General features: G+C 45.0%; 1 protein-coding gene across 4 annotated transcripts in view; it reads left to right on the top strand.

Moving 5' to 3' along the window:
* WIPF2 (WAS/WASL interacting protein family member 2) overlaps nucleotides 1–14,160 on the top strand; it is a 38,700-nt gene that overhangs the window by 24,228 nt on the left and 312 nt on the right. For all 4 annotated transcript variants that reach the window (XM_067714976.1, XM_067714975.1, XM_067714974.1 and 1 more), the window contains 5 exons: nucleotides 2,984–3,116; nucleotides 3,830–3,946; nucleotides 4,299–4,955; nucleotides 12,421–12,630; nucleotides 13,989–14,090. In XM_067714976.1, the coding sequence (XP_067571077.1) occupies nucleotides 2,984–3,116; nucleotides 3,830–3,946; nucleotides 4,299–4,955; nucleotides 12,421–12,630; nucleotides 13,989–14,090 (1,219 nt within the window). The remainder of the gene's footprint in view (nucleotides 1–2,983; nucleotides 3,117–3,829; nucleotides 3,947–4,298; nucleotides 4,956–12,420; nucleotides 12,631–13,988; nucleotides 14,091–14,160) is intronic.

A 14,160-nucleotide genomic window follows, 5' to 3' on the forward strand; every position in this document is an offset into this window, starting at 1 on the left:
GGAAGGAGATTTGAATGACTCTAGTTGGGGGATTGATTTTTTAATTTTTATTTATTTATTTATTTATTTATTTTTTGCGGTACGCGGGCCTCTCACTGTCGTGGCCTCTCCCGTTGCGGAGCACAGGCTCCGGACGCGCAGGCTCAGTGGCCATGGCTCATGGGCCTAGCCGCTCCGCGGCATGTGGATCTTCCCGGACCGGGGCACAAACCCGTGTCCCCTGCATCGGTAGGCGGACTCTCAACCACTGTGCCACCAGGGAAGCCCTGGGGGATTGATTGAATGCTGGTGCTATTTACAAGAGAAACAGGTTTGTGGAGGAGGATATGAGCTCAATTTTGGACATGCTTAGTAATATTTTTCTCTTTACAAAAGTAATATGTTCAAGAAATTTATGAACTGTGGTTAAGCAAAAAGGAGCAGTTACCCATAATCCAACCATTCATAACAGTTTTGTGTCTAGACTTCCCCTCCCTCCTTCTTCCTTTTGTATCTGTCTACCTTTTTAAAAATTATTTATTTATTTATTTATTTATTTATTTATTTATGGCTGCATTGGGTCTTTGTTGCTGCGCACGGGCTTTCTCTAGTTGCAGTGAGCGGGGGCTACTCTTCGTTGCCGTGCGCAGGCTTCTCATTTTGGTGGCTTCTCTTGTTGTGGAGCATGGGCTCTAGGCACGTGGGCTTCAGTAACTGTGGCGCGTGGGCTCAGTAGTTGTGGTTCACGGGCTCTAGAATGCAGTCTCAGTAGTGTGGTGCACGGGCTTAGTTGCTCTGCAGCATGTGGGATCTTCCCAGACCAGGACTCGAACCCGTGACCCCTGCATTGGCAGGCGGGTTCCTGACCACTGCGCCACCAGGGAAGCCCGTCTACCTTTTTTTAAAAAAAAGGCTGTTCTTTATATACATACTGATTTCTGATTGGCTCTTCTTCCTCATTAATACATCATGAATGGCTTGTCATGTCATTAAATGTTTAGTGATATCATTAAAAAATTCTTTACTAAAAATCCAGAAAAAACTAGAGAACACCAATAAACATAGAAAATGTTAATCTATAATTAACCTTTGTTAACATTTTGTATGTTTATTGTAGGAAAACTAGAAAATACAGATAAACATAAATAATTATTACCCCAGATTAACTTTTGCTAGTATCAGTGTATATCCTTCTAGAAATTTTCTGTATGTGTGTACCTTTTTATTCTTCACAATATAAGCTAGCTGCTACTTATTGAACTCTTACTATACACCAGGCACTGTGCTAAGCTCTTAAAAAGTGTTATCATTTAATTCTCAAAACTACCCTATGAGATAGGTCCTATTATGACTCCTGTAGAAAACTGGAATCATGTATATGTATTGTTCTATAATATTTTTTGCTTGATTGTGTCAGATATTTATTTCCATGAAAAGATGCTTACTTCTATATCCTTTAAGAGCTTAACTGGCATCCCACTGTATGATTGTACCATTGTTGTTCTTTTCGGTTGAACTTTTAGATTACTTCCGCTTTATGCTATTATAAACTGTTTTTTGCTATTATTATCGTCTTTGTGCGTGTCTCCAATTATTTTCTTAAAGTTAATTTCTGGAAGTAGAATTCTTGTGCTAGACTTTTACGAGGTGTTTGATACACAAATTACTTTCTAGAAAAATCATACCAATCTATCCTACCACAGGTAGTAGAAAAGAATACCTGTTTTCCTGGATCCTTAAGATCACCATGGGGCAGCTTTTTATTCTATACATTGTTTTGAACATCTTCAGTGTGCCAGGCACTGTACAGGCAGTGGTCCCTGCCTTCACAAAGCTAGCAGTCTCTTTGTAATTTTAACCTTTACCAGTATCATAGGTAGATAATGATAGTTTTACACTACATTTTTTTTTATTATAGTTGGTTTTTTTCCATATTTGTTGGCTCTTTTGACTTCTTTTATGCAGTGTTGTTCATATCTTTTGCTTATTATCCTACTGATTTCTAAGTCATCTTTATATGTTAATGCTCTATAGATTTGGGCCACATTTGTCACTGACAATTTTTCTTCCAGTGTGTCATCTGCTTATTTACTTATATTCCTAAGTAAATAATTTGAAATAAGCAAATCTGTCGATCTTTTCCTGTATTTTGATTGTCTTGATTAGAAAGTCCTTCCCATTACCTGTATTTTTGCATATAGTACTTCTGTGGTTTTATTTTTTTACACTTAAATTTTATAATTCAGCTAGAATTTATTTGAGAGTAAAGTGCTAAGGTAGGTATTTAACTTTATTATTTTTTTCTAAAAATTAACCACTTGTCGGACTTCCCTGGTGGTCCAGTGGTTAAGACTCCACGCTTCCGCTGCAGGGGGTGTGTGTGCGATCCCTGGTTGGGGAACTAAGATCCTACATGCCGCCTGGCATGGCCAAAAAACTTAACCACTTGTTATTAACACCTTGTATTTAATAATCTATCCTTTCTGCACTGAAGAAATATATTTTTATTATTTCTATATAGACCTGGGCCTGCTTTATGGACTTCCTGTTTTGTTCCATTTATCTAGCTGTCTGTCCCTATGCTCCTGTTGTTGTTGGTCATAGGAATATTTCAGGATTTAAACAAGATAATGAAAGTAATGTGCTTATTATTAGCACAATGCCTGGGATATAGTGGGGGCTCAATAAACATTTGCCTTGGTGGTGATGATACAAATAAAGTGTCCGGCACACAAGCCTAGCACATAGGTGCTCAGTAAGTATTGGTGCAGGCCTCCTGTCAGAAGCTTCTGAACAGGAGGAAGACCTATATCCTTCACAGAAGGTACAGCATGAGAGAAAGTTCTAAGGAGGAGGATAATGGACATTGATACTGTCATTTGGCACATGTATCTTATTAGGTTAGACAGGCATCTCGTGGAATCCAGTTTGGCTTAAGGCATTTATCCCGAGCTTGTGATGAAGGGGATATTGAGGGTGAACTTATGTTTCGCTCTTCCTTCAGGCCAACACTGAGCTGCCCAAGCTGAGTAGAGATGAGCAGCGGGGTCGAGGTGCTCTCTTACAGGACATCTGCAAAGGGACCAGGCTGAAGAAGGTGACCAACGTTAATGATCGGAGCGCTCCCCTCCTCGAGAGTGAGTCTAAGCTTCATCTCCTAATGAACCACCGGGATCCCAGGATTGACTCGGGGACTAGGCTTGGCTGTCATTTTTATTGTTGGGTCGTAAGTGGGAGAGTTTTGTCTTGGCATGTTCTTTGGCTGTCTTCTCATCTGTTCATTTGAATACCTTAGAAATTGCTTTTTGACCTTTGAGAAGCATTCTCGGGATCTTAAGCCTCCCATCTCCTACTATAACTAGTGCTTGTTAGGGCATATCCTTGGCTTTTCTCTGAGAAGACCACCACAGTCCTAAAAACCTGTAAGCTGAAGCCAACGATGATTTTATAATTGCTACAAGTGTTCATTCTGAAAGGCCTCTGGGGGTTTTCTCACACCTGGGTCCCTGAGCCATTAAACCCCCTCACCATCTGGGACTTGGAGAGGAAAGCCTAGAGAACTCTGTTGAACAGGTCCTCATCCTGGTTACCACTCTGCCCTAAATAAAGGAAGATTGGCTCCTCGTTCCTTTTGTTTTCTCTCTTTCATCACAGCACAGAGTTTCATCCCCACACCTACATGAAGCTGTGGAGCAGAGAAGCCCAGCTTTCTATTTCAGTGGAAAGGCAAAAGCAATATCGGTTTGTTTGCAAATTAAAGCCCAGGTAGAGGAGGGGTTTCTCCTCAGGATTGACTTGGTCACCAGCCTCAGAGCATATGAAATGAAAATCCTAATGGTGTGCTTTCCAGAACCCAGAGGAAGCAGTGGTGGTTATGGCTCTGGAGCAGCTGCCCTGCAGCCCAAGGGAGGTCTCTTCCAAGGAGGAGTGCCCAAGCTCCGCCCTGTGGGAGCCAAGGACGGTTCAGGTATGTGATAAGTACTTTCTTAGGATGTTTCCCAAGCACGTTCGTTTCTGACTGGTCCCAGGTGGGCCCTCTGGGGTTGAGGAGTGTGGTAGAGATGGGAAGAAGGAGTGGGGGCAGGGCAGGGGTTATAAAGTAGAATAAAGCAAAAGCTGCGGGTAAATAAGAATGCGTTCAGCTTGCATCAGTAGTGTTTGTTAATGGGCCCTGAGCCTGAAACCAGGGTAAAACCCAGAATCATACAGGTATTTGCCCTGCTGCCATGCAGGTTGCACTAAGGAGGCGGGGTGACGTGGAGATACCCAGCAACGTAGGTCCAGCTCTGTTGACCCAGTGCTGTCTGGTGTATTTGTAGAGAACCTAGCTGGCAAGCCAGCCCTACAAGTCCCCAGTTCTCGAGCTGCTGCCCCAAGGCCTCCAGGGTCTACAGCCAGCGGGCGCCCTCAGGATGATACAGACAGCAACCGAGCCTCACTCCCAGAACTGCCCCGGATGCAGAGACCCTCGTTACCGGACCTCTCTCGGCCTAATACCACCAGCAATACGGGCATGAAGCACAGCTCCTCCGCCCCTCCTCCGCCTCCCCCGGGGCGGCGTGCCAACGCCCCCCCTACGCCTCTGCCTGTGCACAGCAGCAAAGCCGCAGCCTACAACAGAGAGAAGCCCCTGCCACCCACACCTGGACAGCGGCTTCACCTTGGTCGAGAGGGACCTCCCGCTCCACCCCCAGTCAAGCCGCCTCCTTCCCCTGTGAATGTCAGAACAGGACCAGGTGGCCAGTCTCCAGCTCCTCCGCCTCCGCCTTACCGCCAGCCTCCCGGGGTCCCCAATGGACCCTCCAGTCCCACTAACGAGTCAGCCCCTGAGCTGCCACAGAGACACAATTCTTTGCATAGGAAGACACCAGGGCCTGTCAGAGGCCTAGCGCCTCCTCCACCCACCTCAGCCTCCCCTTCTTTACAGAGTAATAGGCCACCTCCCCCAGCCCGAGACCCTCCCAGTCGGGGAGCAGGTAAGTGCCTGGAAGCACCTGATTTTTCCTACCATACTGAGATTGAGTTTATCCTTCCTCTTCACCCTTTTCCCCAAAGCTCTCCTTCAGTGATTGAAGTGAACACTCATTCAACAGGTTTATTGAGTGCCTCTTTACGTGTCAGACTCTGTTGTTAGGAAAACAGCAGTAAATAAAAAAGACAAAAAATCCTGTTCTCCTGGACAGTTAACAAATTAATTAGAAAAAAAAAAAAATATATATATATATAAATACATAGTATATAGATGCTTTAGAAAATACAAAGCAGAGAAAGGGAATGGGATATACTGGAGTGGGGATGAGGTAGTATTTTAAATTACAGGGGTGAGGGTAGAGTTGGGGTCAGGGAAGGCCTTACTGATAAAGTGACAGTGTGGCAAATACCTGAAGGAAGTGAGGGAGTACGCTACGCAGGCATTGAGGGCAGCAAATGCAAAGACCCTGAGACTGGGGACAGCAAGGAGACCATTGTGGCAAGACCAGGATGTGTGAGGGGAAGAGCGGCAGGATGTGGAGGTCAGAAAGCCAGATGCCACGGGAGGACACTGGAGGACTTTGTGAAAACTTTGGGTTTTACTCTGTGTGAGATGGGGAGCCACTGGCGCGGCACGGGGGCTTGGAACACAGAAGTAGCTTTGATTTACCTTTTGAAAAGGCAACTGGCTCTGTTGTTGAGAACCCACCGCAGGAGGACAAAGGGGCCAAAGGAGACCACTTAGGGGGCTAGTGCAATAATCTGAGTAGATGGATAGGATCACAGCAGGTTTGGGGGAAGGTGGGTGTTCAGTTTTGGATGTCAAGTTTGAGGTGCCTGTTAGACATCCAAGAGGAAATAACCAATTGTCGATTGACTCTCAGACTCTGAAGTTCAGGGGAGTGGTCTGGGCTAGAGAGAGAAATTTGAAGGATATTGAGAACCACATGCTGGGGTGAGATCACCTGGGGCGTGAGTATAGCGAAGAGGAGAGGTCCGAGGCCTGAGGCCTTCCTACATTGACAGGTGAGAGTGATAAGAGTACTAAGCAGAGAAAACTGAGAAAGAGCCTCTAGTGAGGAAGAAAGGAGGAATGCCAAGAGAGTAATGGAGAAAGTCCAGGATAGAGTGAGCGAGCAGCTGTGGCCTGTGCTGCAGGTGGGTCAGGTAAGTTGAAGACTGAGAATGACATTGGTCTCAGCAACGTGGGAGTCATTTTGGGGACCCCCAAACTACCCTTCTAAGTAGTTTCAGTGGAGTGCTGGAGGGAGCGTGAGGGTGAAAGTCTAATCGGGGTGGGTTCAAGCATGCCGGAATAGGAGAGGACTTGACAAAGATAGCAATAGAGAAACTCTAGGGAGTTTGCTGTAAAGGGGAGTGGGGGGTACAGGTATGTGGAATGGTTGCTGGAGGAGGATGAGAGATTGAAGGTTGGTTCCCCCCGCCCCACCCCACCCAAGACGGGAGATATTTCAGCATCTGTTTGTGCGCTGATGGAATGATCCAGTAGAGAGGAGGAAATTGCCTGGATAGTGTCCTTGGGGAGGCAAGAAGGAATGGAACCTGATCCACAGGTCAAGGGCTGGCCTTAGATAAGAACACAGTTCTTTGTGGTAACAGGAGGGAAGGCAGAGCATATAGGCAAAGAAGCAAGTAGGTAGGTGGGTGTAGTGGTAGGAGCATGTGGAAAGTTTCTTCTAAAACTTTTTAAATAAATGTATTTATTTATTTATTTATGGCTGCGTTGGGTCTTCATTGCTGCGCGCGGGCTTTTCTCTAGTTGCATGGAGCGGGGTCTACTGTTCCTTGTGGTGCGCGGGCTTCTCATTGCAGTGGCTTCTCTTGTTGCAGAGCATGGGCTCTAGGCACATGGGCTTCAGTAGTTGTGGCACACAGGCTCAGTAGTTGTGGCTCGCGGGCTCTAGAGCGCAGGCTCAGTAGTTGTGGCGCATGGGCTTAGTTGCTTCGCCGCATGTGGAATCTTCCCAGCCTGGGGCTTGAACTCGTGTCCCCTGCATTGGCAGGCAGATTCTTAACAACTGTGCCACCAGGGAAGCCCTTTTTTTTTTTTTGCTTCTATATTCTGGGTGAAATTGAAAGCAAGAACATATGCTGTGAATGAGGGTAAGGAAATAGAGGGAGATTTGAGGAGAGAGGAAAGAGGGCACAAAATGGCCATCTGGGCATGCAGGAGAATGAGTGGAGGAGAGAAGTGTGCTAGGATGACCAGCATCACGGAAGGCCCGCTCGAGCTTAGGGGCCACACATTTCAAGTGAGATTCATCAGCGCGGTGTGTGTTCAGCTGTGCCTCTGCAGGTACTGAGTTGGAGCAGAGTTGTATTTAACCAGGTTAGTGGTTTTTAGGCATGTGCGACTGTAATGGAGAGCAGGGCAAGGGAGTTAAGGGTGTGTGTAAGGGAGTGCTTGTAACAAGGGACCATGGTCCTGAACTGGGTAAGGAGGGGATTAAGGAACCTTCAAAAAGGTGGGAGAGGTTGTGTCATCTTACAAAATAGCCTGACTGAAAAGTAGAGAGTGAACGAGACCATGCTGGGGCCTTCTCAGACCTAGGAATTTTGGCTCCTGTATTCTCTTGTTTCATTGGGCTTGGAGCCGCAGTCTCCACAAATGGCTTTTGAACTTTGATTTTAAACAGTCCCTGCAGGTATAGATGAGATAATCGATTAAGCAGGTGTGTCATCAGGAAGTATGTATTAAAGGCCCATTAACTGGTACTGCTGCTTGATTAGGTACAGAGACTTGTATTCTAGGAGCTGGCAGTAGCATCAGGTGGTCACACAGGAGCCTGGTACATGGCTGACCCTGTATCTCCCTGGCTTCAGCCATAAGGATATAGTCCTTACGTGACCTTTGACTCTACAAAGTTTAGGTTAAAAAGAAAATTTTTTTTTTAACTTAGGGATTTTTTAAAATGACCCTTTATCTGAGCAGAGCCCATATCTTTCGGAAGCCAACCAGGAATAGAAGCAGAGAAAAATGTAATTTCTGTGGGTTGAACTGAGTTGTTTTAAATGTCTGCAGACTTCTTGCTTCCCACTTCTCAGTTCTTTTTTTGTGATTTCTTTAGAAAAATGTGAAGTTATGAGCCTTGTTCTTCTGTCTACTAGCCATCACCAACTTCGAGGCCTGACATAGGCCTCAGCCTGCTTTCTGTATCAGTAACCAGAGCAGCAGTTCTCAAGAGTGACACTCTGAAAAAAAATTGAGATATTTTAGTCAGAGATCTTTCGAGTATTGGCTCCACTTGTTTTGTGACATTGGGCAGATCACTCTGATTCTCTGAGTTTGTTTCCTCATCTGTAAAATGGTGTTCACAGTACTTTTCAGAGATGGTTATAAATAAAAGGGTGTGTAAAAGTGCTTTATAAACTGTGGTGTGCTGACAAATTTAGTGGTTTTATGCAAAGGACTTCTAGGCAGTTTTCATGGACTTATCTCTATTAATAAATCATATGGTGTGATAACATGGGATAATTTACTTTTGTTTCTTTATGAATTATTTACATTTGAATGAGTATGTAGTCTTTTACCCTCCCCGGGGTGCTCAGAGACCAAAAAGTCCCTTATTGTCCATAGCATTTGTTTTCTGAATTTTTCCTTTGCAGAGTAAAACACTATTTTAAAAAAATGTGTATTTATTTATTTATTTATTTTATTTTGGCTGTGCCGGGTCTTAGTTGCGGCATGAGGGATCTAGTTCCTTGACCAGAGATCAAACCCAGTCCCCCTGCATTGGGAGCACGGAGTCTTAACCACTGGACCACCAGGGAAGTCCCTAAAACACTATTTTTTTAAGGGAATTTTTTTCTTTTTAAAACAATCGAGAATGGAGTGGGAGGTTAGATTTAGCAGATGTAAGTGATTGTATATAGAATGAATAAACAACAAGGTCCTACTGTATAGCACAGTGAACTACATTCAGTATCTTATGATAAACCATAATGGAAAACAATATAAAAAAAGAATATGTATAACTGAATCACTTTGCTATATAGCAGAAAGTAGCACAACACTGTAAATCAACTATACTTCAGTTAAAAAAAAATGTCATGCTTTCTTTAATACGGGTTTATCTTGGATTACAAAAGTCAGTCTTCCTACCCCAGGGTTTCTTTTGCATGCTACTTGTTTCTTGGGGTCCTTGGGTTCTGGCTCTGTCACTTGAAAGCCTTGAAACTGGATGTGACAAAGAGCTCAGAAACTTCTTAGAGATGGCAGAATCTGGTCAGGATGACCGGCCCTGAGGGAGGGTGCTGAGGGAGCCAAGCAGGTAGCTCTTGGTCCTGCTCCGTTTTGCCCATCCAGGTTGGCCCTCATCACTGCCTCCTGCGCAGAGTCTAGCTGGTGTCCTTTTGAGCCTGACCGACCATCTACCTTACTGTCCCTGATCCCGCTCTCGCAGTAGATGCAGACTCTCAGGGCCCTGAGAAATCTGAGTCTTAGGGAAATATTTTGAGGATGACCTGAAAGAGCTTCAGTTTGGGCAGATTTGGAATGAAAACAGGGTTCAGAGATCTGCTGGGAGGAGTTAAGGAGATTTCTCTTTAATTATGGCCTCTAATGGCCCCGTCCATACTTATACAGACTTTGGAGAGTGAGGGAGAGTTGACATTCTGAGTGTGTTTTATGGGAAGCTAAAACTAACATTTACTGGGCCTACAGTGCCAGACTTCTTGTCTATAAGCATCATCCCAGGGTCTGCCCTGGTAGTCCAGCGGTTAGGACTCCACGCTCCCAGTGCAGGGGGCTCAGACTCTATCCCTGGTCAGGGAAATAGATCCCTCATGGCACAACTAAGAGTCTGCATGCCACAACTATAAGATCCCACACGCCACAACGAAGATCCCTCATGCTGCAACTGAAGACCCGGTGCAGCCAAATAAATATTTTAAAAAAACAAAAACAATAACAAAATCATCCCATTACTGTTTCATTCTTAACTATGGTTACTCTATAGAAATTCTGACAGTAATTCAGGAAGAATGATATACACTCTTATTACTAAGACAGTGTTGGCTATTAAGCCAAGTAGTCTCCATGTACTGTTTGGTAACATGGCCCAGGTACCAAAAGACACATTTCCATCTCACTGGGTTATACGTTTGTTCGGGAGATATTTAATACTTGAGGTTGTTGTGAAAAGCATTGGGTAGCAGTTTTCTTACTATGGAAGAGCAGACGTATGCTGGGTCTGTTAGATCTGTGACCTTAGACAAACGGCTTGAGTCCCAGTTTCCTCATCTGTGAAATGGGGATAATGCCTCATACTTGTACAGGGGTGGCTACAAGAATTTTTAAAGATTTAATACATAGAAAGTGCCCAGGACAGTGCCTGGAACATGATGGATATCAAATAAATGGTAACTGCTATTATTGTTAGTGCAAAGCACAGAAATAATCTAACTTAAACACATTCGAACCTATTCCAGTGATGTCCAGCATGCTTTTTATTTATTTATTTATTTATTTATTGGCTGCATTGGGTCTTCATTGCTGCACGCAGGATTTCTCTTAGTTGCGGCGAGCAGCGGCTACTCTTCGTTGCGGTGCTCGGGCTTCTCATCACAGTGGCTTCTGTTGTTGTGGAGCACAGGCTCTAGGCGTGCGGACTTCAGTAGTTGTGGTGCGTGAGCTCAGTAGTTGTGGCTCGCGGGCTCTAGAGCACAGGCTCAGTAGTTGTGGCACATGGGCTTAGTTGCTCCGCGGCATGTGGGATCTTCCTGGACCAGGGATTGAACCTGTGTCCCCTGCATTGGCAGGTGGATTCTTAACCACTGTGCCACCAGGGAAGTCCCCCAACATGCTCTTATTTTTTTATTTATTTTATTTTTGGTTCCATTGGGTCTTCGTTGCTGTGCATGGGCTTTCTCTAGTTGCAGCGAGCGAGAGCTACTCTTCGTTGTGGTGCACGGGTTTCTTATTGCAGTGGCTTCTCTTGTTGCAGAGCACAGGCTCTAGGCACGCGGGCTCCATAGTTGTGGCTCGCGGGCTCTAGAGCACAGGCTCATAGTTGTGGCACCCGGGCTTAGTTGTTCCGCGGCATGTGGGATCTCTCCCCGGACCAGGGCTCAAACCCGTGTCCCCTGCATTGGCAGGCAGATTCTTAACCACTGCGCCAGCAGGGAATTCCCCCCAACATGCTTTTGACATTACCTTATGCTTGGTGGCAAATTTTGTCTTTTAAGGGTGAATTTGATTTTCGAAAACGGCCAAAAATCAGAGTCAGACGTAGGTATGAATTTTTTTGTTGGTGGTGCAACCTCAGAAATGAGAAGTGACCATCATATGATAATATTTATGGATCTGTCTGACAACCTGGGTTTGGAGGCAATTCCAAAAGAGGTGTTCCCTATTTTTTTTGAGCAATGAGCCTATCAATGGAAATATATAACTTCTGCAGATGAAATTATTATACATAATTTGAAAATCACTCATTTTAGTCTGTACTACTAAGTGTTAGAATAAGTGACATAGCCTGTAAATGCTGTGGGAGAGCAAAGGAGGGAATCAGGTTAGAGTGGATTGCTTTGGAAAAGCCTTGAGAAGATGGGACTTGAGTTGAACCTTAAAGAAAGGTAGGATTTGATAGTAAGGGATGAGGGGTGGTATTTCTGAGTATTGTGGGGGAGTCACAAGAATAAAGCATATGTAATTTGGTTTATTTAGCACGTATTGATTGAAGACCTACCATGTGCTGAGCTTGGGAACTCAGATGAATGGACACTGCTCTGACTTTAAGAAATATACAGTACCCTCGGGAGGAAGCACGTGTAAAAAACATAGTAGTGGTAGAGAGAGACAGAGTCAACAGAGCAGTACAGAAGAGTGGTACCTAATCCAGTGTAGGGATCAAGGAAGAAAAGAAGGTGCAATCAGGCTGACTGATGTGGTGGGTTACTGTGTAAGAAAGGAAAATGATTGGGTGAGACCCAGGCAGTGTAGAAGCTAAGGATTTGAAACTTTATGATATGGGAAATGCAAAGCCCTTGGAAAAGTTTGAGCTAGTATTTCGGGGAGATTAGTGAGTTGGTGGTATGCAGAATGGATTGAAAGGCTAAGAGATTAGAAGCAAGGAAAACATTTGAGAGGCTTTTTGCAGTAGAACAAGATAAAAATGAGAAAGCCCTGACTTAGAATTGTGGAGGAAGGCATGCGAAAGCAGAGAAAAAAATCATCGAGGATAAGTGGAATTCTTGACTGACTTGTCTTGGGAAATGAAAAAGGGTCATAAATTTATTCTGAACTTTGGTATCGAGAAGAATGGTGATGTTGTTAAAGAAATAGGGATGAGGGGAGGGTGAATATGATATTTAACATGCTGCCCAGTGGTTCACAGGGTCTGGTTCTTTGGGAAAGCACCGAGCACTCTTTTGGCCCATGTCTCTCAAATCCCTCCGTCCATCGCCGTCTCTACATCCAAACCTAACTGCTTTGAACTTTAATTGCAGCTCCTCCACCCCCGCCACCCATGATCCGAAATGGTGCCAGGGATGCCCCCCCTCCCCCCCCACCGTACCGAATGCATGGGTCAGAACCCCTGAGCCGAGGAAGGCCCCCGCCTCCACCCTCAAGGACGCCAGCTGGGCCCCCCCCGCCGCCTCCACCACCCCTGAGGAATGGCCACAGAGATTCTATTACCACTGTCCGATCTTTCTTGGGTGAGTAGCTAGCTGTTTTAGTCTCATAGTTCCTGTGGTGACTTCACTAATTCCAGTGGCCGCTGCAGAGTGGGAGTGGTCACTTGGTGTCCTCTGTTCACTGCAGTTCCTCTCCTGACCTTCCCTCAGACTTCTGGGTCCACCCATGGACATCCCTTTCCTTAGGCAAATTCTAGGCACGATTCCTTTGGAATAGATGGAAGTAAGATCAGCAGGTGTTGTGCTAACTCTAAAGCCAATCTCTTGCTCCCCAAGGCTCATTATTTGTTGTTAGCTTTTAGGTCAGAGACTGTATCCTCTTCAGGATTATTGAGACAGGAATTACGTATCCTCCTAGGAAGAAGAGCTCCTTTCTGGACCTTTGAAAACAAAACAACACTGTGTACACAACTTTTATCTAGTAATCCAAAGCCACTGACTAGTTGTGTTACTTTGAAGAAGTCACTTCATTTTTTTGGACCTCACTTCCCTTATCTATGAAACAAGGAGACTGACTAGCTCAAGAGTGTATCGGATTAACTTTTCCAAGGTTATAAATGAATCGTAGACTGCACCTAAGAGATTTCTAATTCATTAGGTCTGGGATGGAGCACCAAGTAAAGATTGTCCATCAGGTATTGTTAGACCCTCTGTTGAGGAAGTCTGGAAGGATCTGCACAGTCCCTTGTAGCCTGAACACTGTAGATTCTTTAATGGCTGACTCTTCTCTGGCCCTGCTCTAGTCTGTTCCTGTTAAGTGGACCAGTATTTTTGCTTGGAGGATATGCCCTTTGGAATGTGATCGAGCCACACCCATAGAACATTTGAGCCTTCTTGTAGAGGGGCCATGGAAAGTGGGAGTGGGAGCCATGACATGGCCATCCCGACTGTGTTGCAGAGCTCAATGAGGGGAGCCTGGGCCAAAAGGGAATTTTCTGGTCAGATCGTTCCCTAGCTGGTGGCATATAGTCCCATTTTAGATTAATTTCTGCCGATTTGTGGATTTAGTTCAGTTGGTTTCCCATGGTGATAGTCTCTAACATGACTATGTTACTGAAAGACAGAACTGTATTTCCTTCTCCTGCCATGCAAACAGCTGGGCTCCTTTCCTGGTATGTGCCTGGTTTGGGGTGGAAAGATTTAAAGAACCAGTTCAAAGACTCATTCCTTAACGTAAAGAGCCTTTGAACACACTGTGCGTACGAGGTGCAGAGAGTAATGCTGTTGCTGCCCTCACGAACCTTGCTTTAGTGGGCAAGGCAGGCCCTCATGGTACATCAGGAAGCCCGGGAGACTAGTATGGGGAGAGTCAGAAGTGGCAGAGAGGTGTGTGGGAGCACGAGGAAGGGCGATATGAATTAATATTGTTCCTTTTGCAGATGATTTTGAGTCAAAGTATTCTTTCCATCCAGTAGAAGACTTTCCTGCTCCAGAAGAGTATAAACACTTTCAGAGAATATATCCCAGCAAAACAAACCGAGGTGAGAGAAGAGAATCATGGAAGGTCTTCCATAATTGCATAGGCTGTAGAATTGGTGTGTGCTTTTCTTA

The sequence above is a fragment of the Pseudorca crassidens genome, chromosome 19, assembly GCF_039906515.1.
Source record: "Pseudorca crassidens isolate mPseCra1 chromosome 19, mPseCra1.hap1, whole genome shotgun sequence".
Lineage (NCBI taxonomy): Eukaryota > Metazoa > Chordata > Mammalia > Artiodactyla > Delphinidae > Pseudorca > Pseudorca crassidens.